General features: G+C 36.4%; 3 protein-coding genes and 1 long non-coding RNA gene across 15 annotated transcripts; all 4 read left to right on the top strand.

Moving 5' to 3' along the window:
- The first annotated feature begins 8,406 nt into the window (after nucleotides 1–8,406).
- LOC104823365 lies at nucleotides 8,407–9,000 on the top strand. Its single transcript, XR_773333.1, has 2 exons — nucleotides 8,407–8,513; nucleotides 8,703–9,000. It is a non-coding gene; the product is annotated as an uncharacterized LOC104823365 (long non-coding RNA).
- Nucleotides 9,001–9,010: 10 nt separating this feature from the next.
- Nucleotides 9,011–10,920, top strand: LOC104824518. The gene is made up of 5 exons (XM_010556620.2): nucleotides 9,011–9,086; nucleotides 9,582–9,667; nucleotides 9,818–10,015; nucleotides 10,335–10,394; nucleotides 10,469–10,920. Exons 1-5 carry the CDS (start codon nucleotides 9,011–9,013, stop codon nucleotides 10,598–10,600), a joined length of 552 nt encoding a protein of 183 aa, XP_010554922.1. The 3' UTR covers nucleotides 10,601–10,920.
- An 89-nt stretch (nucleotides 10,921–11,009) lies between these two features.
- Nucleotides 11,010–12,224, top strand: LOC104823366 (PRA1 family protein B4). Its single transcript, XM_010554909.1, has 2 exons — nucleotides 11,010–11,100; nucleotides 11,182–12,224. The coding sequence occupies exon 2, from the start codon at nucleotides 11,217–11,219 to the stop codon at nucleotides 11,889–11,891; it is 675 nt and encodes a 224-aa protein (XP_010553211.1). The 5' UTR covers nucleotides 11,010–11,100; nucleotides 11,182–11,216; the 3' UTR covers nucleotides 11,892–12,224.
- Nucleotides 12,225–13,272: 1,048 nt separating this feature from the next.
- LOC104823367 (dehydration-responsive element-binding protein 2C) lies at nucleotides 13,273–25,316 on the top strand. 12 transcript variants are annotated; one of them, XM_010554925.2, is made up of 6 exons: nucleotides 13,280–16,394; nucleotides 16,834–16,861; nucleotides 17,325–17,446; nucleotides 17,543–17,622; nucleotides 17,955–18,031; nucleotides 20,723–25,316. In XM_010554925.2, exon 6 carries the CDS (start codon nucleotides 22,197–22,199, stop codon nucleotides 23,238–23,240), a length of 1,044 nt encoding a protein of 347 aa, XP_010553227.1. In that variant the 5' UTR covers nucleotides 13,280–16,394; nucleotides 16,834–16,861; nucleotides 17,325–17,446; nucleotides 17,543–17,622; nucleotides 17,955–18,031; nucleotides 20,723–22,196; the 3' UTR covers nucleotides 23,241–25,316. The 12 variants fall into 12 exon arrangements, with proteins under 12 accessions (XP_010553219.1, XP_010553220.1, XP_010553217.1 ...); XM_010554924.2 differs by having other exon boundaries at nucleotides 13,281–16,394; nucleotides 17,553–17,622; XM_010554917.2 differs by having other exon boundaries at nucleotides 13,273–16,394; nucleotides 17,325–17,622; nucleotides 18,350–25,316.
- The last annotated feature ends 1,173 nt before the right edge of the window (nucleotides 25,317–26,489 follow it).

Below are 26,489 nucleotides of genomic sequence, written 5' to 3' on the forward strand. Positions count from 1 at the left end.
TATATATATATATATATATATATATTGTAATCTGGTTGTATAATCTTAATTATCAATAGATTGTAGTTTCAAAATCCCATGTGCAAAGATGTTGATTGCTTAATTGATATAATATTAGAGTTAATTTATTCCATTGAACATATCAAATCAGAGACATATATTTTACTGGAATATGTAAATATCATAATAATGGGGAAAAGGAAATGACTTTATTCTTAAACAACTCTTGCTAAGACGACAACCCATAATATATATATATATATATATACACACACACACACACAAAACAACAAATTACAGAAGAGATGAAAGATGTATAATAGTTCCATAGAAACATATGTCTGAAGCATAAGTAGAAAATCGAGGGGAGAGTGCCGCATTTGTAAGATACGTTATATTCCACAATTAATAAAACCATTCAATTAAAAAAAAAAAGCAACCGAATTTCTTATCTTCTTTTCACCTGTTTTGTGATGTTATCGGCCTCTTAATTATGTTATATATATATATATAATGTGGAAAAATGCAGTTGGAGACGTCAATTAATTAATTATAGATATATTGATTACTTCATATTCCACACATAAATACAAATTAAAAGCTATTTGAATAACACTAAAATAGCTAATATTCCATTATATAAACACACAAAAATGATTTAGTTTGAAGATAAATCTCTCGTTGTTCAGACATCATATCAGCGAAAGACAATCAATGAACATATTCATATTTGGTCATCTTTTTTATGTAATACATACCTGGAAAAGTTGTACAACAAAATGATATTTTTATTTTTTTAACAAAATAATAATTATTTTCTTTATTTGTTTTTATCAAACGTAGGTTAAGAAATATATTCTCACTGGAATAGTGTATATGATTAGCAGGGGTTTAAAATGGGGTATTCCGGCCCAACCCAGACCGATTCGTTCCGATCTGAAAGACTTTTAGTCTAGATCAACCCGACCCATTTTTTACCGAGCCAAAAATTGATCAATCCAATCCAGATCGCCTTACCTCATGAGCCAAATATTTAATTTTAAAAAATAAAATTTAAATATTAAAAAATATTATAAACATTAAAAATATTATAAATATAATAAAAATTTTGAAATTTTAAACAAAATATCTAATAAAAATACAATTTTTATATAAAATATATAAAATATATAAAAATAATAAAATTTAAAAAAATATTTTTTTTTTCTGGCTAGCGAGCCATCGATGGAATCGTCGAGGTGGCTTATCAAGAGCCCGACTCGTGATGAACTGGTTTGTTCAGCCAATTTTTCCTGGTCTAAAATATTTTAAATCTGGTTTAAAAAAATATGGTTGGCTCGCGAACCACTCCACAAGTCGTGCTCATTTTACACCCTAATAATTATACATGATTCCTTTTAGAATAGGTTCTCGTTGGATATATATTTGTGTGTGAGATCTACCAATATATATTTGCAAATTATGTTGAACAAGTTAGAAGCATCCATTATACCAATTCATCATTTTTATAACAAAAGTGTGTGTATATATATATATACACACACATATATTATCACTATATATAGTGGAATTCAACCGTTCTTCGATTTATTTTAATATATAAAAATACAAAAAAAAAAGTCTGAAAATAGGAGTAGGAAAAATAGGATAGTAAGGACTCACCAACCTCTATCCTCAACCCTCATCGTGTAGCCATATTTTTCCATGAAAATTGGAAGTAATAGGGGCGCCATCATTTTAACCTAGAATTTTAATTTTCTCCTATTTTATTTTATTTATTTATTAGAAAAACTCGCAAACCTGCATGTGATGGAACGTACAAGGCTGCGAGCTTTTTGCCTCCCCGTCTGTTCTGTTGTAGATCTTATCTTATTAGGAATATATATATATATATATAATAAATGAAGTTAGTCTGTTTCGAAACCATAAGACGGCCCGTGAACCCTAAATGTCACAACACACTCAGAGACCTCACACGTAATTGATGCTTTTTCTATAATATTTTATTTGTCCCCCTCATATCATTTTCATTTTTTTTTTTTTTTTTTTTGGGTACGATGGGAAACTCCTATCCTACAACCCTTCGGGTCGGACACCGGACACCGCAACGCCTCTCAGCCCATAGGCCGGACGAGAACAGCATCAGGACAGCATCGCGGACCTGAGAAAACCCACCGCCCTACGCAGTAGCCGGCAAACCACGCAGAGCAGGTAAACCAGCTTCGTAAAGCTGACCGGCTCAAGGGGAGTACCATACCTGGGATTCGAACCCACAACCTCATGGTAGAGGGGGGTTGTCATTAACCACTAGGCTGGGGGACTCCCCCTCATTTTCATTTTTCACTCATCCGTCTCTATATAGAGTTATGTACATACACGCCTACACCATACACATGTATATATTTTCAAGCTTGTATACACTAATACATTAACGATAATATATATATGTAGTTTGGTGGTTTCGGATTTCTTATGAAAATCGTTTCTGATGTCTATATATACGCACACATGCACGTACATACGTGCCATGCATAGATTGTTCCTTGGAAGATTTAGTGACTTCATGTCGTGTTAATTTATACTTGGCCGCGATAAAAGATTCAAGGTTAATGCGGCATTCGTATGTGCAAACACAATAAAAATCGCAAATATATGGGAAAATCGAAGAAATTATTTGTTTTTGTTGTATTTATGACTAAGGATGATCCAAATTAACTTTAGTTCAACTGATCTTTTGGGTCTAATTAAAGATTTCATCTCAAAGTTGGGATAATCTGAGAGAACCCATTGATTTATGGTTTTATCTAAATAATGTGTCCGACCCCATATATTTCTTATATTTTCTCAACCACTTGAAACAAAATTTTGGCCCGCACACACGCATAAATATATGCGTATGTAATGTATTCGTCATGAATTTATTATAGCCATATTTTATTTTATTTTTGAAATTATTAAACAATATATAGAAAAGAAAATAAATAAAACTCAAGGATTGAAAGCGGTGGAAAGGGAAGAGACAGAAAGAGGGATGTTTATAAGATTGTTTTGTAGTGATGATTGGAAGGCACACGTGAATAGCTGGGGCACTCTCCTCTCTTTTCACCTCATTCACTTATCAAACATTTATACACACACATATATATATATATATATATATTTGGTAAGGGACAGTTATATATATTTAACGTTCATCATGCACATACGTAATTGTTACAAGTGAACGCATACGTGGGCGTGTCGCGCGCGTGTGTGTATATTCACAAATCAAACCGACTATATGATCTCCTTTGGTTCGGATCGATTATGTTTGTTGTACCATATTCAGGTAGAGACACAACACGAGATTATTCAAATCAATTTAAAACCCAAATAGGAAAAACATAGATCGACAGAATTTGCCGATTTGTTGTTGCGAGGATGTCTAAATAATACAAAGCATGCAGTGTGATGATCCCATTTAGTGGGAATATTTATCCAAGGTAAGTCAGGTCACGTGTAGACATGTGTTTATTATATATATATATATATATATATATATATATATATATATATATATATGTTTACACTAATACATTCCTATAATATATATATATATATATATATGTGTGTGTGTGTGTGTGTGTGCAGCATATATACATATACACATCTGTATTGTATGTATGCAAGTACAGGAGAAGGGAGGAGAATGATACCTTAGCTGTCAATCCCTCCAAAGCACATCTCACGGGACTCTTTAATCATCTCTCACATCTCATATTCATCTGTACCCTTCTCGTTTTTTTCTTCGTGTTATGATATGACTCCTGAATTTATTTTCTATATATATATATATATATATTAAATATAAATTATCTGTTAAGCAAAGAAAAGAATTTGAAATACACGCCTCCTAATCAATACCCCAAGTGGTTTTCGTCGACTCATCCCATATACTGGTAATATATTATATATATAGCATCCATGAATGTACACACACATGTATCCGTGTATGCATGTGTGTGAGTGTGAATGACAAACTTCAAGGAGCATACATATTAAATCAAAGATTAATGACAGAGGGGCAAATAATTCCACGTACGTGTTGAATTAATGGAGTAAATATGATTACAAAATAAAAACAATGCAAAGATTTACATTACTTAAGAACCATATTTTCGTATTTACGTTATCCAAAAAGAATATGCACATACATACATACATACTCCCAAAAAGAAAAAGAGAATATAAAAGGTTTCCGGAGATAATATAGGAAGCAAGCAGGGCTATATATACACACACTGCGCACTCTTGACACTCACAGGCTCCGAAATATCTTCCAACATATCTATTTTTCTCGTAATTGTTGTTTGAATATAATCTTGATTATTTGATCCAAATCGAAGTTCTGTCGATCCAGAGGGTATGTGTTCGTTCAGCTAGTACTTTAGTCTTTATATCAGCCTTTTTTTTCCTTTCAATCGCTTATTCATTTTTTTCCTCTTCCTCTCTCTCTCTCTCTATATATATATATATATATATATATATATATGTATGTATCTCCAGGTTCGTGGAGACTTGGTCACGATTGACAAAACAATATATATACACAGAGGAATTGATCTTTGACACAGATATCAAGAGCTTCTGGATCGTCGTCAATGGTATTCCCACGTTCATAATCTCTCTCTCTCTCTCTCTCTCTCTCTCTCTCTCTCTGACGTCCGCGCACGCGCTTTCTCTACCTTGTTTCCTATTCTATCTGATGATATTCCCAGATTTGGTAATACAAACCAAGAGATCCTATCGTATTTCTTGTACAATATGGATCGTAAAGTTAATCTCATGATTAGTGTAAAAACGGTGAGTTTTCAGGAGGTGGAGGTGGAAAGCGTGGAGAAGGGTTTCTTGATAGACGTGTGGGTGATGAAGAACAGTCCTGGCCTGCTGGTTTCCATATTAGAAGCATTTGAGCAGGTGGGCATGGAGTTGGTCGATGCTAGGGTTTCTTCTTCCGACTCTTTCAAGCTCCATGCTCTTGGAGAAGATGTAAGCAACCCACCTTTCACTCTTCTTTCCCAACTACCGATCGTCCAAATCACTGTTCAAGTTTTGGTTTTATTCCATATATATGCCAGTACACGATTGATGATGATCAATGTCACACAATATCTATCAAATGTCACAAATCCGATAAAAAATAAAACTAATACTATAGGTAAATATATATACGTTTCGATCCACCATGTGAGATTAGATCATCTGTCAACCAACATATATCAAAACATCATCACTAAACATATCATTGTATCAATTAGCAAATCGATTGGATGGGATAATGAACACAGCATATTTTGTATCGGTTCTACCCCGGTGATTTTTTTTTACTACATATATATACTCCTGGGCCATTTTTTTTTTGGGTTTGAATCCGATTTAAGTAAATCTCTATGAATTCCGTTGTGTCCATTAGCTCTCAATATGTATAGCATAAATCTGGAAATTAAGCTGATATCAGAGCTTTTTTTGTTTACATTAATTTGCCGTTTTATTCAGTAAGTCCAAAAGGGCCTCTCTATACGTGTGTTTGGAATTTTTTTGCAGAACAGTACCGAAGGGAATATGGATGGCGAAGCCGTGAAGCAAGCTCTGATCTTGGCCGTAGAGAACAATGTGTGTGACCCCGACCCGGATGACCATAACCCTTGATTAAGACAATCATCTCCATATATATTATATATATATAATATAATATATATAAGTTGTATATAGAATAATATCTTTATCTGATATAAAAAAAATGTTTCCATAGAAAAAAGTTACATCAAAGTGTAAAATAAAAATGAACACGTCCTCCATCTATTGTCTTGTATCACACTGGTCATTATTAGCGATACGATATTTGCATGGTTTTTATTTGAGATTTTGAAGTTCTGTGGAATTTGATTGAAACTGAATAGAAAGGGATGACTTATGTTAACATGCACTGAATTGCATAATATATATAAGGAATACAATGTAGCTCAAATATATATAGGATATTTGCAAGATTATCATCAGGTTTGGGCCACACAATCGAGTTCGCTTAGATGCCATGTAGCCCACAACCTGAAAGTTTTCCTTAAAACCTGAAACTAATAATAATACGCCACGTGTTAAGATGACCTAGGTTGACCAGATAGTCAAACTTAAAACACCTTTGAAAATCTTGAATCAAGGAAATGGCGGCGACGATGAGATATGGAAGGAGAAGATGGTTCATGTCGTGCTGCCGATGGGTGGGACCATGTGGGCCCCACGAGACCCGTCTCCGAGGACCCCTTCACCGAGGCTTTCCTCGCTGACCCTTCTCCGGCCAAGATCCCGCCGCGGTCTCTCTCTCTCTCATAGAGATGATGAGTTCTCGTTCTGGAATTTGTATTTAGAAGAGAATCGGCTGGATTCCATCGTCACAGGTTGTGTTTCAAAGTGTAAGATGAGGCAGTGTCAGAAATTGCTGCAAGGCTTTTGTACCTGTTGTGAGTTCTCCTTCGGCTACTCATTGTTGAATTCGTTTATGGAGAAGATTCGTGCGTCGTCGTGAAAGATCAGACGGAATTCACTGTGGGAAAAATAGAAAATGCTGGAAAGCTGAAGCAGAAGGGATCATATGAAATGGAAACATGTCAGATGGGGATATACATGAAGCAGCATGGCTGGCCCGGCGGTGTTTACTTCAGGCAACATAAATTAAATAGCAAACAGAATTCATCACGTCACACCAGAGACTGCGTCGATGAAGAAGATTGATCTCGCTCTCAGAAGAATCACCAGAGGAGGTTCATGACTCAGTGAGTCAAGAACTCGGTGAGGCAACGCGTTTCAGACTGACCCTCATGATAACGAATCATGAATGTGTTGAATGGGCTTACTAGTCCAAACTTTCCATGAAATGAAACCCCATATGGGCTGCATTGTTCTCTCTTCATTGTATTTTTTAAACAGTTTTTTTTAGGGGTGGCCGTTTCGGGATTCGGTTCGGAATTTTAACGGTTCGGTTCGGGAACGGTTTATTCGGTATTATAAAATTTGTACCAAATTAGTACCGTATATTATTCGGTTCGGTATTATAACGGTTCGGGACGGTACGGTACTAATAAATAAGTACCAAATAAGAACCGAAATACGAAATAAAAACGGTTCGGGACGGTTCGGTACGGTTCATGACATATTTATAATTCATATAATATAAAAGTAATAAAGAGATTCAACATAATAATTTTATAAAACAAAACAAAAGTTTCGAACTTGTAAACTTGGAAAAAATTCAACATTAATCTCAATGCATTATGCAAACAAATTCTTAATATTAGTAAATATCATAATTAACTATTAATATTAAATATTTTTTAATTAAAAAATAAAAATACCGAAATACCGTACGGTATTTCTCGAATCGAATCGAACCGTTTCCGAACCGTTCGGTATTTCAAATTTCGTACCGTTCGGTATTTTTATATAATACCGAACCGAACCGAAACCGAATTATTCGGTTCGGTACGGTTCGGAACCAGATTCCCGAACCGAATTGCCCACCCCTAGTTTTTTTTTAAATTTTAATTTCGAATGGATATATTATATAATGGGCATTTATGGACTAGGTCCAAAATTTCCACCCGGAACCAAATCTGAAGAAACTGAACATAATTAAAAACCTTCAAGCATTTTTTCGAAAAAAATATAAAGGAATGTAAATAAATAAAATCAAACCAAACTGAAAAAATGAGTATTTTAAAAAAAAGAAACGACAAAAGTAATCCCAGCCAAATCCAACATGATGGACTTTGTCAAACGAGTTGAATCAAAAAAAACTTTGGCTCGCCTGCTTCATAAGTCAAACGGTTTGCGAATAAAAAAAATATATAATATTATTTATTTTATATTATAAAAATTACAAAATAAATAATATTTAGAAACATTAAACATAAAAGAAATTATATATAGTCAATAAAAAAATTAAATTTAATATTAATTTTTTTAAAAACATATAAAAAATATATAATTGAAAAAAACATTTCTAAGTCTATGTCGTCGATCTAGTTTATCAAAGGCTCATATAACTCACAGCTGTAGCAAGTTGACTCGTTATGTCATTTTATAAACAAGTTTTAAAAGTATATGCTTACATCGTTTACGAATCGGTAATGAATCATGTTGCAAGGTAATAATAGGAGTGTCAATTTTGGTCCGAAATTCTATCCGAAAAATATTGAGTTTCGTATATAATTTTTTGGTCCAAAAAATTTCTTACTTTCAGATTGAACTCAAATTGGATTTCGAACCATTTTGAAAGTTCGATATATTTATTTTAAAAATTAATGTATAAAAATTTTAAAAATATATTAAAAAAGAAGAATTGAAGGGGTCGACTAAGACTTGACTCGAATATGAATCTAAATTGCTTGATTCTATAGATTTGAAAAAATTTGAGTCGAAGCGAATCCAAACCCAAAACCTTCGGGCCGAGTGCACAGAGAAATGATCCTACTAAAGCAGTAAGATTTAGGGTTTTATAGATTGTTTCATTCTTCTCGGTGGTAATCGTAATTTAGGGCTTCTTTTCTACTGATCTGAGACGCGATATTGTTTGATTGTTCCAAAAGTTGGAATGTTTCTTCGGCGAAGCCGTGGATATGGATCTTATATTTCTGTCCGAAGCATGATTTCTTCTTCTGTTGAATCAGACATCATGGGCGTGAGAGTTGGGATAGTGGTCCTTTTCCTACTGGGTTTGGCCTTGTCCTGCGACGCTCGGAAACTCGGTTCACTTTTCCGGTAAGAATTCCAGAGGTGTACACACAGACACAATAAGAACGCATCATGCTATGAGAAAGGGAAAGTTCTTGGAAAAGATTGTATATTTAGTCTGAAAATAAACCCAGTTCTGTTTGGGTCCAATTATTCCATCCACTTCTCTTTGATTTCGTACTTGGTCATTTATGTAATTTTCATCAATTTGAACAAGAGGAAAATTTATCAGCACCTAACGTCTATGGCGCTCCCTGTATTCACACGACTCTGCTTTTGCATCTCATCCAAGTTCAATAACAGAGCACGTGTGAGGAATGGTTTTATACTCTGGTTTATTCATTCTTTAGATTATTTCCTTGGTTTAGTATTTTCCCGGTTTACTGGTTTTGTAGCTAGCACACACTTTTTCCCTTTTGTAGAATTTGTTAGAGGTTGTTGCACAGATTCTTTTGTATATATACGTGTAAAAGGATCAATGGAAAAATACAGAGAAAAGTTTTCTCAATCTCCCGTTTTCTGGGTCTTTTTCATCTCTCTGAAGAAACTTGCTCTCTGCAAGTTGTTAAAATTTCGGCTGGAAATTCAGAAGCTTTGTAATCTATGTGAATGAAGCAGGAAGAGTATTAATGAGAAAATGTGTTGCATAGGGGGATCTACGTTAGTGAAGCGAAACCGAAACCTACGCTTATGGTTCCATTCCATGTTCGTGGGAGACAGCTAAATTATTGCAGTTCATGTCAGAATTAATCTCTTGCAGATATGTTGAAGATGATTCATTGTTAATTGCATCATGCTTTTTCACCTTTCTTCAGCTCAAAACGAAGGGGTCTGCACATTGTGTGAGGATTATGTTGCCGTTGCCCTTGACTACCTTGGGAGAAACGAAACACAGTCTGAGGTAATTGAGGCGCTTCATGATCGGTGTTCCCAGCTGCGTGGCCATCCTCTCGGCTGAATGAACATCCTTTGCGTTTGTAAATTGGTTTTGTTCTTCTTTTACTCCGATTTGTTTCCCCTTGGGTTGACAATCTGGATCTTGTCGATGCAGTGCATTGCTTTGGCCGAATATTACGTCCCTCTGTTCTTCTTACAACTCGAGTCGCTTCAACCTGAGGATTTCTGCAGAAGGGCTGATCTTTGTGAAGGAGCAGTGGCTCTTGCAGAAGAAGCTCGGCAGAACAGTTGTGACGCGTGCCATAGGGCTGTTTCGGAGGTTTTGAACAAGTTACAAGATCCTGATGCACAGGTTAGTAAGTACTTTCTGGTTAGAAGAACGACGGTGCCTATTATTAAAGAATCATATGAATACAATAAACCTTGAAAGAGAAGAGACGAATCAGGAAATGAGTACAATAAACGAGCCTGTTCATAAAGTTTGGATGGGATTATCATTGTTAAGATTGCGTAAGACCTGGTTCTCATAGCGTTTCTCTTATTTTTTTTTAAAATGCTTCTGCAAATCTCTTTCTTTCACCTGCTTGTGAATCACAATAGCCGTTGAGAGATTGTTTTGCTAACTGATGTTAATAATGCGCTTATAAACTTTATTTTCTCATTGTGTCCAGCTCGATATGATCGCAACCCTTCTGAAGGGTTGCAAATCGCTCAAGAACTACGAGAAGCAGGTGAGATTGAGAACAATCGAGTTATAACATTAAGAGCCGTGCTTTCATGATCTTTTGCTCATGTGGGGTTACAGTGCGAGAAATTGGTGTTTGAGTACGGACCTGCGGTTCTAGTAAACGACGTTTGCACTCTCCTTCACGCCTGTCCGGCCCAGAAGATGACATTGTTGGAGATGTGTGAGTCGCCAGCGGTGGCGGACTCATGAATGCTTCACGGGTCAGATGCTGTTGCGGTGAGTGAATCACAGTAAAAAAGATTCTGTAACTCGGAAGCATTGCTATCCATTATTCAGCACTTTAAGATTTGCAGCAAACTCAGCCAGCATCTCAACTGTTGTAACAATTGGCTGCACATACGGTGTCCACGTGGATGCCGTGGTTTGTACAGGTCGGTGAATATTTGAAAATGAATCGTGTCTTGCATACTTCTACATGAATGGTTACATCCAGGGCTATTGGTATAATTAAGATGATAGAACGTTTTTATTTTAATTATTTATTTGTTTATTAATGAGTTATTCATGTTCGATTTTAATATGTTCTAGTTCTTTACGGCTTACCTGCGTTGTGGGCCTTTAATGGGCTTTGCAACATTTAAAACTATTCTCCCACGTGTTTTTCTCTTATTGGCTATGGTAACTTTCCGAGAAATTTCATTTATTGTCGGTGATCCCTAGCTGCGAAGGAAAGAGGAGGAAGGTCGAAGGTCAATTGCTCTCTCATCTCTATTTTTTGCATCTTACGCAAAATCCTCTCGCGTTGATTTTTCCGCCTAAATTCTCTCCAGATCTGCCTAACGCACGAGCTCTGGCACAGGCAACAATGGCTTCCACCGCTCCTCCCGTCCTCCCTATCTCTAACTTGCAAACCGTTCCCTCCGCCGCTCCATCCTCCGTCGAATCGCAGCCTCCGATCGCCACTCCGGCGTTTCGCGCCTTCATCAACAACATCTCGGAGACTGTCCGCAACGGCCTTTCGCAGCGCCGTCCCTGGGCCGAGCTCGCCGATCGCTCCGCCTTCTCCAAGCCGGAGACGATCTCTGATGCCGCTGTCCGCATCCGCAAGAACTACTCTTACTTCAAGGTGAACTACCTCTCCGTCGCGACGGCGATCGTTGCTTTTTCTTTGGTGACGCATCCTTTCTCTCTCGTCCTCCTCCTCAGCCTCCTCGCCTCCTGGCTCTTCCTCTACCTCTTCCGTCCCTCAGATCAGCCTCTCGCTATCTTCGGACGCGTCTTCTCCGATCGCGAAACCCTCGGCCTTCTCATTCTCTTCAGTATCTTCGTAGTTTTCCTCACCGACGTGGGATCTGTTCTGGTCTCCGCCGTGTTGGTCGGAGTTGCCCTGATCTGTGCGCACGGCGCCTTTAGGGCTCCAGAAGACCTATTCCTAGACGAGCAAGAGCCTGCAGCCACTGGATTCCTCTCCTTTCTCGGTGGCGCTGCCTCCAAGGCCGCCGCATCCGCCGCGCCTGCCGTCGTGGCCGCTCGCGTGTAAATGCTCCTCAAAAACGAATCCGATCTACAGATCCGCCATACATCCGATCGGGATCGGGTAATCCTTTTTGGATTTTGAAAGTTTATCCGTATAATTTGTTTGTTCATTCGATATTTAGATTTTATCAACCACAGAATAAAGGAAAAAAAACAAATGTGATCTCTCTCTATCTTTTTGCCTCGTGGCATAAGATAAATCTAGCTGAAATATATATATTTTTATACTCTTTCTGATATTTGATCACAAATCTATACTTACTTCCCCCTCTGCTGCTTACGGTATCTCCTTGCCTTGTAAATGGTTTTGATGAATTTCCACTGTTGTTCATATTCAGCATCTTGAACGTTTTGATATTTTGATAGTCTCTTATCGATCGGATCCGACGTTGTTCTCATTCATGTTCGTTCACATGCCACATTTTGAACCTTGTGATCCATCATTGTGTTGGATATAATGGCATACCGATTCTCATGTGCGTGGATTAACACTTGTTGATTACATACGAATGTTTCATTTGCTAAGAACATATGATTCGAGTTATAATATCTCCATTCTATTTTTTTTTATTGAATGTTACGTATTCGTGATCCGAAACATGAATCGTTTTAAAACTTGTTCCTAGTTATACTTGTCCTGTAATTACAAAGTTATAGATACCAAAAGGCAAAAATGAAAATGTGGAAGAAGAGATTGGGTTTGGACCTTCAAATATTGTAGAGAAATGAGTAAAGCCTAAAGAGTTTTTGGGGACTGAGTTTTTCGGTAGGAAAAAAAAGAGTTTGGGACTCAGTTTTTCAGTAGAAAAAAAAAGAGTGAAAGATCGATAACAGACCAATGGACTCTACATTTATTTTCTCATTGTTCATATTTAATTTCTTGCGCCTCTAATTCACCGACTTTTTCAAAATTATATAATCATTCGTGTATCATTTATCTTCTCTGGTTTTTATATTACTTTTTTTTTTCTAAATTATTTCCCCTTTAATAACAATGTATGATACTTTTTAAGTCAAAATTTTCATTTAAATAAATTTACTCTAGATTTGAAGTAAGGAGAAAATATATAAAAATCCCATCAAACCAAATTAAAATAAATTATAATGATATCAACGGTGTTAAAATATAAATATCAAGTTGTATAAACTAGTTTTGTATAAATATAGATGTTGGTAGATAAATTTGATTGAGGAAAATTCTTTGCAACATTTAGTTATTCGTACTATGTTTATAATATATATATGTGTGTGTGTGAGAGAATTGATGATATGACAAGTGTAATGAGAAAATACAGATGCAAAGAGATTGTCACGAGGAGGGAATAACGTATAGAAAATTACATAGGGGATAACAAGTCAATTTCATGCCACAGCGATTTTCATCTCAATCGCCACGTGTACACAGGTCCACCGTTAGATTCAGTTATCTATATCCAACGGTGGTAAACACCATGTCTTTTTGAGATATCAATCCCCAACGGGCAAAAATCGAGAAATCCCTCGAATAGATCTCAGGCGATTTTGAATATTTCTGTTTCGATTCTTCATTCTCTTCCGTAGGAAAATCCTCACGATTGTGCACGCAGATGTAGCTTTCGGAGGTATGGCGTCATGAAGCGCGTGGGGTTGAGGAGTTTGGCTCCCACGCCGACGCTTCCGCCGACGACCCCACCGAAGTTTGCCGAGACAAAATGCCTCTACTTCTCCGAGACCTCCGCTATCAGCGGTGGTAACGTCGACCATGGAGGTTTTGTCTCACTCTTCAAAGCTTTCTTCTCTTTGTCTTTCTCGGTTTGTGTGGATAGGTTTTTTGTTGTGCTCCGGTGGGTGTGATATTTTCTGTGTAGAACAGCAAAACCTGCGTCTCTACGCTGATGAAGGCACCAATCGTATGGGTCGACGACGATATGCCTCTTTTCTTCCCTTATGGAGACCCTCTCAGCGCTCGAAATAAGTTGCCCTTTTCCTTTACTTTCTTGCTTCTTTCGCTTGCTGATTTCTGATTCTCTTCTTCGTGTTATTTATTTGTTTGTGTTACTCGCTTGTTGCTAAAGTTTTGTATGTTGGTGTTGTATGATTTACACCTTTGGTAACTTGTTTAGATTGGAGAATCGATCAAAATCTTTACTTTCGGTTAGAATGCTGTAGCTTTAAAGGCTTGGTTATTTTACTGGCATGGTCAACAAAATTGAAAGGCTCAAATTCGAATAGATGATTAATCGCAAACAAAAAGATTGGATATATTTATGTTGTAGCAACAAAACTTTAAAAACTTTTCATCTTTGACTCCGAAATTTACATCTATGACTTATTTGATTGTACTGCAGTTTATGTTCCTTTACTTGTTAGATTTTATTTGTTTTTTCTTTTAAGGTTGGTTTCAGAATTTCTAGGAGGTTTGGAATCTAATTGGTACAAGCCATATGTTATCTAGGGAGAGATGGACTCTATCCGACAAGATATACTTGAGTTTTATGTAAACTTTGTAAGATATTAGTAGTTTTGTTCAATTAGCTCTTGGTTCACAATTCTGTCCTTTCTAGCTTTTACAATAATGCCTGTGTGCTTTTCCTTCACTTGCTTGATAGAAATTCAATTTTTGCCCTCCATGTTATGGGTTTTAGCTGATATCACATTGGTAGGTTTCAGATGTTGTGTCTGTACATGATGTCTTGTCCCAGTTAGATTGCTTCTACCTAGTTGTGAGATTAAGCAATGGTCCAGGAATCTGTTTTGATTGTTTTGACTGGTGATTTTTTTAGGAAAAACAGTCAAAACAGGAATCAAAAGGTTTGTGTGGTTAGGTTTTTTGTTGTGCTCTCATCAGTGTAGTCAACAGTGTTACATTTTCTGTGTAGAACAGCAAAACTATGTATCTGCGCTGATGGAGGCGTCAATCGTATGTGTTGACGAGGATATGCCTCTTTTCTTCCCTCATGAAAACGCTCTCAGTGTTTGAAATAAGTTCCCCTTTTCTTTTCTTTTTTTTTTTTTTTGCTTTTTTCACTCGCAGATTTCTGATTGTTCTTCATCGTTGTTATTTATTCGTTTCTGTTGCTCGCATGCTGTTAAAGTTTTGTATGTTGGTGTCGTGTGACTTACACTTTTAGTTACTTGGTTTAGATTGGACAATCGGTCAAAATCTTTACTTTTGGGTAGTATGATAGCCTTAAGAGCTTTGTTCTTTTACTAGCATGGTCAACAAAATTAAAAGCGTTAAATTTGAATTAGATGATTAATCACAAGCAAAGAGTTTGGACATGTATAAACTGTAGCAACAAAACTTTAAAAACTTTTCATCTTTGACTACGGAATGTATATCTATGACTTATTTCATTTTACTGTAGTTTATGTTCCTTTCCTTGTTAGATTTTATTTATTTTTTTAAGGTGGGTTTTAGAATTTCTATGGAGGTTTGGAATATAATTGGTACAAGCCATATGTTATCTAGAGAGACATGGACTCTATCTGACTTGATATACTTGACTTTTATGTAAACTTGGTAAGATATTAGTAGTTTTGTTCAATTAGCTCTTGGTTCACAATTCTGTCCTTTCTAGCTTTCACAATAATGCCTGTGTGCTCTCCCTTCACTTGCTTGATAGAAATTCAATGTTTGCCCTCCATATTATGGGTTTTAGCTGATATCACATTGGTAGGTTTCAGATGTTGCGGCTCTACATGATGTCTTGTCCCAGTTATATTGGTTCTATCTAGTTGTGAGATTAAGCAATGGTCCAGGAATCTGTTTTGATTGTCTTGCCTGGTGTATTTTTCAGGAAAAACAATCAAAACAGGAATCAACAAGTTTGTGTGGTTAGGTTTTTTGTTGTGCTCTCATCGGTGTAGTCAATGGTGTTACATTTTCTTTGTAAAACAGCAGAACTACGTCTCTGCGCTGATGGAGGCGCCAATCGTATGTGTCGACGAGGATATGCCTCCTTTCTTCCCTCATGAAGACGCTCTCAGTGTTTGAAATAAGTTCCCCTTTTCTTTTTCTTTTTTTGCTTTTTTCACTCGCAGATTTCTGATTGTTCTTTATCGTTGTGTTTTATTCGTTTATGTTACTCGTATGCTGCTAAAGTTTTGTATGTTGGTTTTGTGTGACTTACACTTTTGGTAACTTTGTTTAGATTAGAGAATTGGTCAAAATCTTTACTTTTGGGTAGAATGATAGCCTTAAGAACTTTGTTCTTTTACTAGCATGGTCAACAAAATTAAAAGCCTTAAATTTGAAGTAGATGATTAATTACAAGCAAAGAGATTGGACATGTTTAAGTTGTAGTAACAAAACTTTAAAACTTTAATATGACTACGAAATGTATATCGATGACTTATTTGATTTTGCTGTTGTTTACGTTCCTTTCCAGGTTAGATTTGATTTTTTTTTTAAAGTTTTGTTTCAGAATGTGTTTGATGGTTTGGAATCTATTAGGAACAAGCCGTATGAATCAAGGGAGACATGCCCACCATCCGGCCTCATGTACTCTAGTTTTATGTAAGCTTGGTAAGCTATTAGTAATCTGTTCTTTTCTTCGTGTAATTGATTTGTTTCTGTTGCTCGCTTTCTGTTAACGTTTTGTATGTAGGTGTTGTATGATATATATTTTTGGTAAGTTGGTTTAGATTGGAGAATGTTTAAAATCTTTACTTTTGGGTAGAATGCTGCTAGTCTTAAAGGCTTGGTTCTTTTACTGGCATGGTCAACAAAATTGAAAGGCTCAAATTCGAAGTAGATAATCACAAACAAATAGATTGGACATGTTTATTCTGTTGCAGCAAATGTTTAAAAACTTTTCGTCTTTGACTCCGAAATGTACATCTATGACTTATTTGATTTTACTATAGTTTATGTCTTGCCCCAGTTACATTTCTTCTACCTAGTTATGAGATTAACCAATGGTCCAGGAATCTGTTTTGATTGATTTGCCCGGTGTCTTTTTCAGGAAAAACAATCAAAACAGGAATCAACAGGTTTGGTAATCTGTTCAATTAGCTCTTGTTACATAATTCTGTTCTCTAGCATTCAATGTTTTCCTTAGATATTATGGCTTTTAGCTGATATTGCATTTGTTGGTTTCAGAAAAAATTATTGTACGTGACTTTCTGTGCCATTTATAATGTTTCTACATCTTTGTGAGATTAAGTAATGGTACAGGAGTCTACTTTGATTGTTTCGCCTAGTCTCTTTTTTCAGGAAAAACAGTCAAAATAGAAATTAACTAGTTAGGAATGTGCATTTTTCGCGAAATTGATTTTAATGTAGTTTATGCTCCTTTCCTTGTTAAGAATCTGTTTTGATTTGTTTAATGTTGAGAGGCTTGCGAAGAGCACTGTACTAATTGTTTTAGTGTTTTTTAAAATTTTTTTGTGAGATCCTTATCCCTCTTAGTTGTGATAGTAAACGAATGTTCTCATACAACCTTAGGAATTTCAGGATACCAAGCGGATATCCTTCTCATGTTGGTCATGGATCTGGCAGCGCATTGAGTACACTAAACCCATGAAAAATTTCCCTAAGTATTCTTGCAGTCAATATTCACTAGATTCCTTGAAGAGGTAACTGGATTTGAAATCTATGTGCTCAGTTAAGGCTTATTCAGACTGATCTTTTCTATATCAAGACGATCTTGAGAGACAGATTTTCATGTTGAGGCTTTTGAAGAGCACCATACTAGAGAATGGGCAGGCGAAGACAATCAAGCCACTGTCGATGAGCTGTGAGGTTTCAAGAGGTTTGGGTCCACCTATGGTTTGCTTTTTAAAATCTGCTTGAGTTCTTATTTTTCCTAGGTTAAATTTTGTCCAGCTAAGGTTACTTCAGGTACGTTTTCATATCTCAGTTTCCTAAGGTTTAGGCCCACATTTTTTATTACCGTTGTGAGATGCTTATCCTCTAAGTTGTGAATGTTAAACGAATGTTCTCATACACTTACGATAATTTCAAGATTTAAAGTGGATATCCTTCTCGTGTTGGTAAAGATTCCGGTAGTCCCCTGAGTACTCTAAACCCATGTAACCTATGTGTTTAGTTGAGTTTGATTTGGAGTGACCTTCTCTACATCAGGATGATCTTGATGGCCGGATTTATGATCTAAGAAGACAATCATAGCACAGCTGATGAGGTACATGAGATTTCAAAAGGTACGGATCATCTGCTATTTATTTTCATATTTGTTTGAATTCTTATTTTTTGTGGGTTACTAGGTTTGCATTAATGTTCTTGGAACTTGTATGGATATGAATAACCAATGTGTTTTCTATATCATGGCTATCTTCTCTGTCGACGTAGTTTTTTTCCAGAGTGGGTCCCATCCTTTTCAATACTCTTATTTTAATTCTTTTATTTCATTTTTATGGTTGTAGTTTTGGACTCATCTCATCTCTCTTGTTCCTACGTTGTCCTTTGTTTTTTTTGTGGCTTGACGGTTTTGGTTTTCATGTTTCTGTTGCTCTTGCCAGTTTATGGGGTTCGCAACTTGTTTTCTTTAGGGTTGATTTTCGGCTATTATCGAGCTTCTGGTTCAATCTCTCAAAACCATCTGATGGGATTTCTAATGGTCTAGAGACCTATGGTGAGCTTTGGGGCATAGCTCTCCAAGGTCCCATGACACTTCTGAAATTTGTCGTGTTGGTTCCTTTTCTTATTCCTTATGAGTCATGGATGATCTTAGATATTATCTTATGGTTTGTATGAATTGTTTATCTTCTTACCTATTAAGTTCTGTCTCACACAAAGTATTTTCTTTTACCTTCAGACGTTTGTGTATGGATTCTTAATAACAAAAAGTGAAATTGGTTTACAGGGTTCCCTCATGTCCATTAGTTTCGTTTTCGTTGTTATCAATCTTGCATGTTTGTAGGTTCGCCCACTGGTGATGATGAATGGAGTATGTAGTTGTACCTCATGTTAACTTTTGTCTCATTTCCTGCTCCTAGTTTAATTCGATTTCTGTGTATTGTTTGTCTGCTTTCCAAATTATTTGTCTCACACAAAGTGTTTTTTTCTTGCTTTTGATGTCTGTGTATGGATTGTTAGACGCAAATAATTAAAAACTTCACGGAGTGCTACCTTGCCCATTTGTTTCTCTGTTTTCTTTTTTCTTTATTGGTTCTCATCAGTCTTCGAATCTGGGATTTTTGAATGCTTGTTTCTAGTTTCTCACTCCCTATTGCACGTATGTTATTCTGTGTAATTTGGGCCTCTCTATATGACTGCAGTTTCTACAGTATACATATGAAATAGTAACCCTCAAAGGCTCAGTTCCACTTTAGGCAGCTTGGGTACTTCTGCAGTCCTCGATCTCTTATGTTTCACAATTTGTCTTTCCTGCAAACATTGCGTATGTATATCTCGTTAGAATTTTCTGGGTTTTTGAGGTTCAGTTACTTTAACGCTGAAAATGCCTGTAACTACTGTCGACTTGTGTTCCTGGCATTGTAGTCGGTTGCCCATATGCTATGTTTGTTTTCAGATTGCTCTTTCATTTTGTTTGGTTTCTTGGAATTGCTTTGACGGTTATAGTTTTCAGGTTTCTATTCCTCTTTTGCAGTTTTTGGAGTTCACAGTTTTTTTATTTTCTTTGTCAGTTATGAAATAGTGAGCCTAAAGGCTGAGTTCCACTTTAGGCGGCTGATATAACTCGGAGATTCTATCATATTAAATTTTCGACAAATCCCTTATGTATGTCAGGTCTCCTTTTGTGCTATTTTATTCCCAAATATATATATATAATCTGCTCGTGTAGTTTTCTTTCATTTTTTGGAGATTTCATTACAATATGCGTTAGTGGTGGCTGTGATGTACGTGGAAAATTTAGGGTTATGGTACCTGAATTCGTATCCGAAAGATTCAGTATCAAATTTTGATACCTCAATTCACACCTAAGACCTTCGGATACTCGAGGATTCTTAATCGTGTTTACTCACCAATTGTATATCCTTTACTTGAAATGGTTATCCTTAGATATTTAAGTGGAAGCTGGAAAAGGACCAGGCCCAGGAGGCTCCTTTAAGTCGAATCTTGATGGAGCATTTGATTCCTTCCTAGTAATAGAATTTATTCCTTTCTATTCTGTCAGTTGTAGGTGAAATATTTATTGTCAACTTGTGTTCCCTATGTCCTATGCTTCCTAGTAATCTTGTGCATGGATTCTTAGAAGCAGATTATTGAAAACAGTTCATGGGGTGTCATCTTGCCCGTTTGATTCTCTTTTTTTTTGGGGGGTTCTCATCAATCTTCTTATGTCGGATTTTTAAGTGCTTGTTTCTAGTTTCTCACTCCCTATTTGGGTTTTGCAGCTATGCTCTCTGTATGTTATTTTGTTTAATTTGGGCCTCTCTTAATCATCTATCTAACTGTGGTTTCAACTGTACGCATATGAGTTATGAAATAGTAAGCCATTGATCTCTTGTGTTTCACAATTTGTCTTTCTTGCAATACTTGTGTATGTATATATCGTAGATTTTTCTGGGTTTTCCAGGGTCCAGGCTCAGTTACTTTATACAGAAAACTCCTAGAATTATCGTCTACTTGCGTTCCTTGCATTGTACATGGTTGCTCATATGTTGTGTTAGTTTACGGATTGCTCTTACATTTTGTTTGGCTTCTTAGAATGGCTTTGACGGGGTTACTCTTTGGTAGTTTTTGGAATAATGGCAAAACAGATCCTATTAGGCTTGTTCCGAGTCGTAGTGTCTAGAGTATGTAAATAATTATACGTATACGGCATGGAAGAACTAAACATATACGGCATGGATAAAGCATTTCATTATATCTGTGTTTTGTTGTTTTTAAGGGCCCTTTGTGTCTTACATTCTCACAAAATGTGACAGGTTTGTTCTATTTAGATTATCCTGTATTGAAACATGACCGAAGGTATGGAGGTGGGAAGTGGAAGTTGGGGTACCCGAGGGGTATTCGACCTTGAATCTGGGCACAGTTCGGGTTCTAAGGTTCGAAATCTGATTCCGAACCCATCGTCGAGGTCGGATACCGTAAAATCTAGGCCGCTTGATTAGTAGTGCCTAACCCTACAACCCGCGGTCTGTGTCGGGATGTTTGTAGGTTAATGGAGTACGTAGTTGTACCTCGTTTTTTCAGTTGCGCTTTCTGCATGTTGACGTTTGTCTGAATTTCGATGGTATCTTCTTTGTATTCAAAGTACAATGCCAGGAACACAATCGTCGTCTGTCGAAAATGTCCTGGCCTTGTACGGATTCTCAGAAAGAGTTCAGTGTTTCTTAATTATCCTCTACTGTTTTTATATTTATTTCTTAATATTACCTATATTTTCTCTGTGTTTCGAAATTTGAATAATACCAATGCTGAGTGCTGTGTGGAGTGGTAAAGAGTCATTGTGTTTTCTCGTGATTCATATTAAATTTGTTCTTTAGACATATAGATTTATAAGGTGAAAGAAAAACATAGAAACTTAAGTTCAGGGGTCCAATCACATCAACATCATTTAGATAATTTTATTATGGAACAATACTAATTATGGTTAATATTTTTTTAAAAAAAATATTATTTTTAATATGTAAATTGTGTTTTTTTAACTAGTTATTTGACTTGTGACTTTTGCTTCGTTATCTAAGAGAAAACGGATTGATAAAACCAGATCGGACTGGATTGGATAAAAAATTCTGGCATGGGCCAACTCGTTTTACGCCGGTGTCTTGAACCGCTGAATTTAGGGTCCGATCACGTGAATACGACCTCGATTATAACAATATGACTAAGCAAACTTGTGTATGTATTCCCTATAAAATATATATATATATTGATATGTGTCTGGAAAATGAGCACTTTTCAATGGGCCCATGATTCTATGGAAGATGTCAATTTGATGTCTTCAACCCCTATTCAAGAAATGAAATTGGACGATTTCCATTCAGGTGGATTCTTATCCAAGTTAATAACCTAAATTAGAAACAAAATTGGATAGGTGGGTTAATTAATACAATTCAAGCTATTTTTTTAGTTCACCAAAAAAAAAAAAACCAAAGTCCAAGTCTTAGTCGCCAAGAAATCTCAAAACCCCCTTTTGACATCACCAGCGACGATTTCACTGAATAGGGTTGCGCCACGTGTTCCATGACCGTACGTTGCCGTCAGCCGCACGCGTTGTTCCGAGCCGCCAAATTCCGGCAGCGGAAAAAACCTCCAAAGTAATTCACATAAATTCTTTATACATATAAACATCCCAAGAACTGATTCTGACGTTTCCCACGCAAAGTTTAGGAAATAGAGAGAAGGTCCCTTTCGTTCCATTCAACTGGAATTCGAGTTCCATACTTCTATTGTCCGATGGAAAAATTAGAGAGTGGCGCATCGAAACCGAGCCTCTCTGTCTCTGTGGTCTCTTCGGGCAACAACATAAACAGTCCGAGAAGGAGGCGACGAGACGGGGAGGCAGTGGAAGCGACGTTACAGAGATGGGCGGTTCGGAACCAGGACCTAACCGGGACAACCGGTTCGGTTCGTAGGGTTCCGGCGAAGGGATCGAAGAAAGGTTGTATGAGGGGGAAAGGTGGGCCGGATAATCCGGTTTGCCGGTTCAGAGGGGTCAGACAGAGGGTTTGGGGCAAGTGGGTCGCCGAGATACGTGAACCGGTTAACCGGGGAAGTGATTCGGCTCGTCGTGGAGGCAGAAGGCTTTGGCTCGGGACCTTCGCCACGTCAGCGGAAGCGGCTATGGCTTACGACGAGGCTGCTAAGGCCATGTACGGACCTCTCGCACGTCTGAACTTTCCTGATGGGTGTGATAATGAACACGAGAAAATTGCAGAGGAGGAAGGTTCCAGAAGCTATTTGTTGGAACACGTGAAGCTAGAAGGTTCTGAGCAAGATCCTTTTCAAGAACAAGACAAGACAGAAAACCAAGGTTCCATGTCTGTAAACTTGATTCATGTGAATCAAGAACACCATGGAAACGTATCTGGAAACTTCCGAGACGCAGGGTATGAGATGAGTACAAGATATGGGGATGGATATTTGTTGGAGAATGACATTGAACATGACCTGTTGCAAGAATACCAACCGGGCAGGAACAAGACGGGAGATCTCGGTTCAATATCTCAATCCGAACTTGGAATTGCAGGATCGTTGGATGCACAGGGGAAACTGATAGAATCCCCGTTGCAGGATCGGCTAAGAGCAAATCAAGAAATGTGGTATGATGAACCGTTTGACCCCCAGAACCCTGGAGCTATGTCAAATTGGACAGAAGCCGCAGATTTTGAAACAGACAAGAGATTTCAGGTCTTTGGACCACGTCCTGATATGGGTCCAGGGCAAGAACAAGTAGAGTTTGATCATTACGTAGGGTTTCCCGAGTTTTTCGGGACCTAGCGGTGCATATAGGAGAATGTTTGCAGTGTGTATCGTTTTAGGATTAACATTCTTTCATTCGCGAAAGATATTGCGGACAGTAATTTTTTTTTTATAATCGGTATTTTGGACCGTCTAGATTAATTTCAAAATCAGAAACTAACCAGGTGATCTGAAATATACGCTTTCGAACTCAAAACAGGACATTTTTCGGTTGAATTATCCAAATTTGGTTTATTGCAGATAATATTTTATTGATATGAAAGAGACCCAATTGCAATAAGGACACGATCCAAAAAAATAAAGAGAGATATCATTAGAAAAAGAAAAAATCCAGCGCCGGATATTAGAGGATACCATATAAGACATGTGTACATGTCAAATGATTTGGTGATGTACAAGCCATAGTTACGTGACACAGCGTCGACCAAAAATCTCCGTGTATGGATCCTTAATGGGCCTAAAATGAGATTATTGGGCCGATTATTGGATCTTTGCTTTATTATTGGGGCAATACAAGCCTTCGGCGCTGCAATTGGTAAGGTTCGTTTTGGGATTTCTAATGGAAAAACATCTATATTTTATTGGTCGTAATTATTAATTATTAATTATGTATTTAATTGTTTATGTGGAAATCCAAGTCCCTGATGCTACTTTGAATCGGAATTAAGTATTTACTGGTTTGTTTACATACAGTTATTATATTTATGTAATTTGTAAAACCAAAATGATAAAGTGGTGTAGCTTCTGTAGGTTAATCTTCTCACCCGAACCAAAATAGATTAATATATATTTAGAAAAGAGGGTTATACTCAGAAATGCGAGTAATAATAATAATAATAATAATAATAATAATAATAATAATAATAATAATAGGGAGAGAGAGATTTGTGTGGTAAAGAGAGAACAAAAGAAACGAGAGATGCCGTGGTGCGTCGGGAGACCCTCCTCCTAATGACTTGCGGCCCCAGCAACGGACGACCTGTCCTTTGACTCCCTTTTTCTTCTATTACATATATATATATATATATATATATGTATATATATTGTGGTAATTTTGAATATACTAATTATATTTTTATCATGCCAGTGTAATTATAGTACTCGAAAATTTTAAAAAAAAAATATCATAAATGTACAGAAACCGGCTGAAGATCATAGCGGAATCGATGCATCAATATCTAAGCCCACCGGTCGAGTCCTTGGACATAACGTGTTGGACCCGACCATATATGATGTTACATATCCATCCTTTCCGAATGAGATTGCCAAAGTTTGAAAACCTGTAAACATTTATAAATTTCGCCCGGAATACTTCGAAATTGGACCACCAAAATGCATATCTTTTATTTTCCGTATATTTATTTATTTCTTTAAGGGTTTTTAGTTACTCTTTCCGCTTCTAGTATACTCTCTAAACTTCCCATTTTTTTTTATATATATATATATATATAAAACAAGAATGTAGTGGAGGCAACAGTGAAAGCGTGGAAGTACACTCACCCAACGAATATTAGAAAACTCACATTAAACAATATATATACGCACGCATATCGATATACATGTATGTTCGTGGGCGTTATAAGAATCTCTACACCTAATCTGTATATGAATATGTTAGGTTTGCCCACGTGTTTTCTCCCCCCAACCACAGAAAATAAAAAAAAAAATCTAAAATCGCTAACTTTTTGCGAGTAGCGTATCCCATATGAATAATTTAGTGGAAATATTTAATACACAATGGTTGGATAGCCATCTGTGAATCATTGGAGTAAAAACCCTGGACCGACACATCACGTTTCAACATTTAAAAAAATGCGAGGAAAATAACAAATTTTGCAATGCCAATAATACAACAATTATTAATGCCAACAAACAACAACAGTAGCGTTGGGAAGATAGATGAAACCTACCCAGTTTTTCCGATTTTTTAACTTTATATTTTACAAACCCAAAAAAAAAAAAAAGTTTTTTTTCCCGATAAAAGAGTAGAAGCGAGAGTCCGACAACGGCGGTGGATTGAAAGCGTGGAACGGCGTTTCGCGTTTGAACGCAAACGCACGCGCAAAAACAGGAGCAGATTTTGAAAACCCAGAACGCGTAAGCGATCGTAGAGCGTTTTGCGATTGAGAAAACGCGGTAAAAGCACAGAGGAGAGAGATAGCAAGAAGAGCCGGTGAAACTCAGGATGGATAGCGCCAATGTCGGAATCAAACTATCAAGATTTTTAGACATCTTTATTTGATAATTATGGCGCTATCCCTCCTGAGCTTAACAGATTCTTCTCTGCTTTTTTTTCTTCCCCATTTCTGCAAATAACACGAATTTAAAATAATAATAATAATAATAATGATGGAGCGGAAGAGATAAGAGAGAGGAGAGTGAATGTGGGAGATGCGAAGTTACAGAAGAGGAGAGGGTCTATTTATAGGCATGAATGTGAGTTATAAAGAACTTGGATTCGAAGGAACCAACGTCACCTTTCTCTCGAAAACCTAAAAATAATAAATCTATAATATTTAGCTTTCTTTTTTGCATATTATTGGGAATTCAATTCATGCGATTATATATATATATGACATATAGTCGGAGATGTGATTTTTTGGATCTCGGATCGTTTGTTTGACTTTTTGTTCCATCATCTGTGATTCCAACTTCTCCACATAAATGATTAAGAGGACCCTATGAGAAAACAATCAAATAACAATCCAACAATATTCTAGACGTCTTCTAATTGTAATCCAAAAATTTATTGGCATAGTACAAATATAATTTAAAGCATATATGTATATATGTATATGTGTGTGTATATGTGTGTGTGTGTGACTATAAAAAGTACTGTTAGCTGCCATAATGAAAAAAAAATGGCCCATATAGTAAAAAAATCATAGTTAGATTTCCATTCGGGTTTTGATTGATTATTTTTTATATTTAGAACATTTCATTTGTTTTTAAAAAAACTATATCCTTGTTTCTTAGACTCTATTTAATCTAATTATTACTAAAACAATAATTTTTTTAAAGACTTTTTATTTATATTTGGTTTTGTGTTATTGAGTTGGATTTTATATGATCAAGTGTCCTTGATTATATCATATGATATTATCCAATCAAAAGGAGGAAATATTTATGAACATAAATAGATAAAAGAATAAACGAGATGACAGAAAAGGGATAACTTCTGGTTAATGGTTATTGGGATTTTTTTTTCCATTTAATCCGTTTAATATTTTTTTTTAACCGTCAGACTTTTACCTTTTACATTATAAG

This window comes from Tarenaya hassleriana, unplaced genomic scaffold, assembly GCF_000463585.1.
Source record: "Tarenaya hassleriana unplaced genomic scaffold, ASM46358v1 Cleome4, whole genome shotgun sequence".
Classification (NCBI taxonomy): domain Eukaryota; kingdom Viridiplantae; phylum Streptophyta; class Magnoliopsida; order Brassicales; family Cleomaceae; genus Tarenaya; species Tarenaya hassleriana.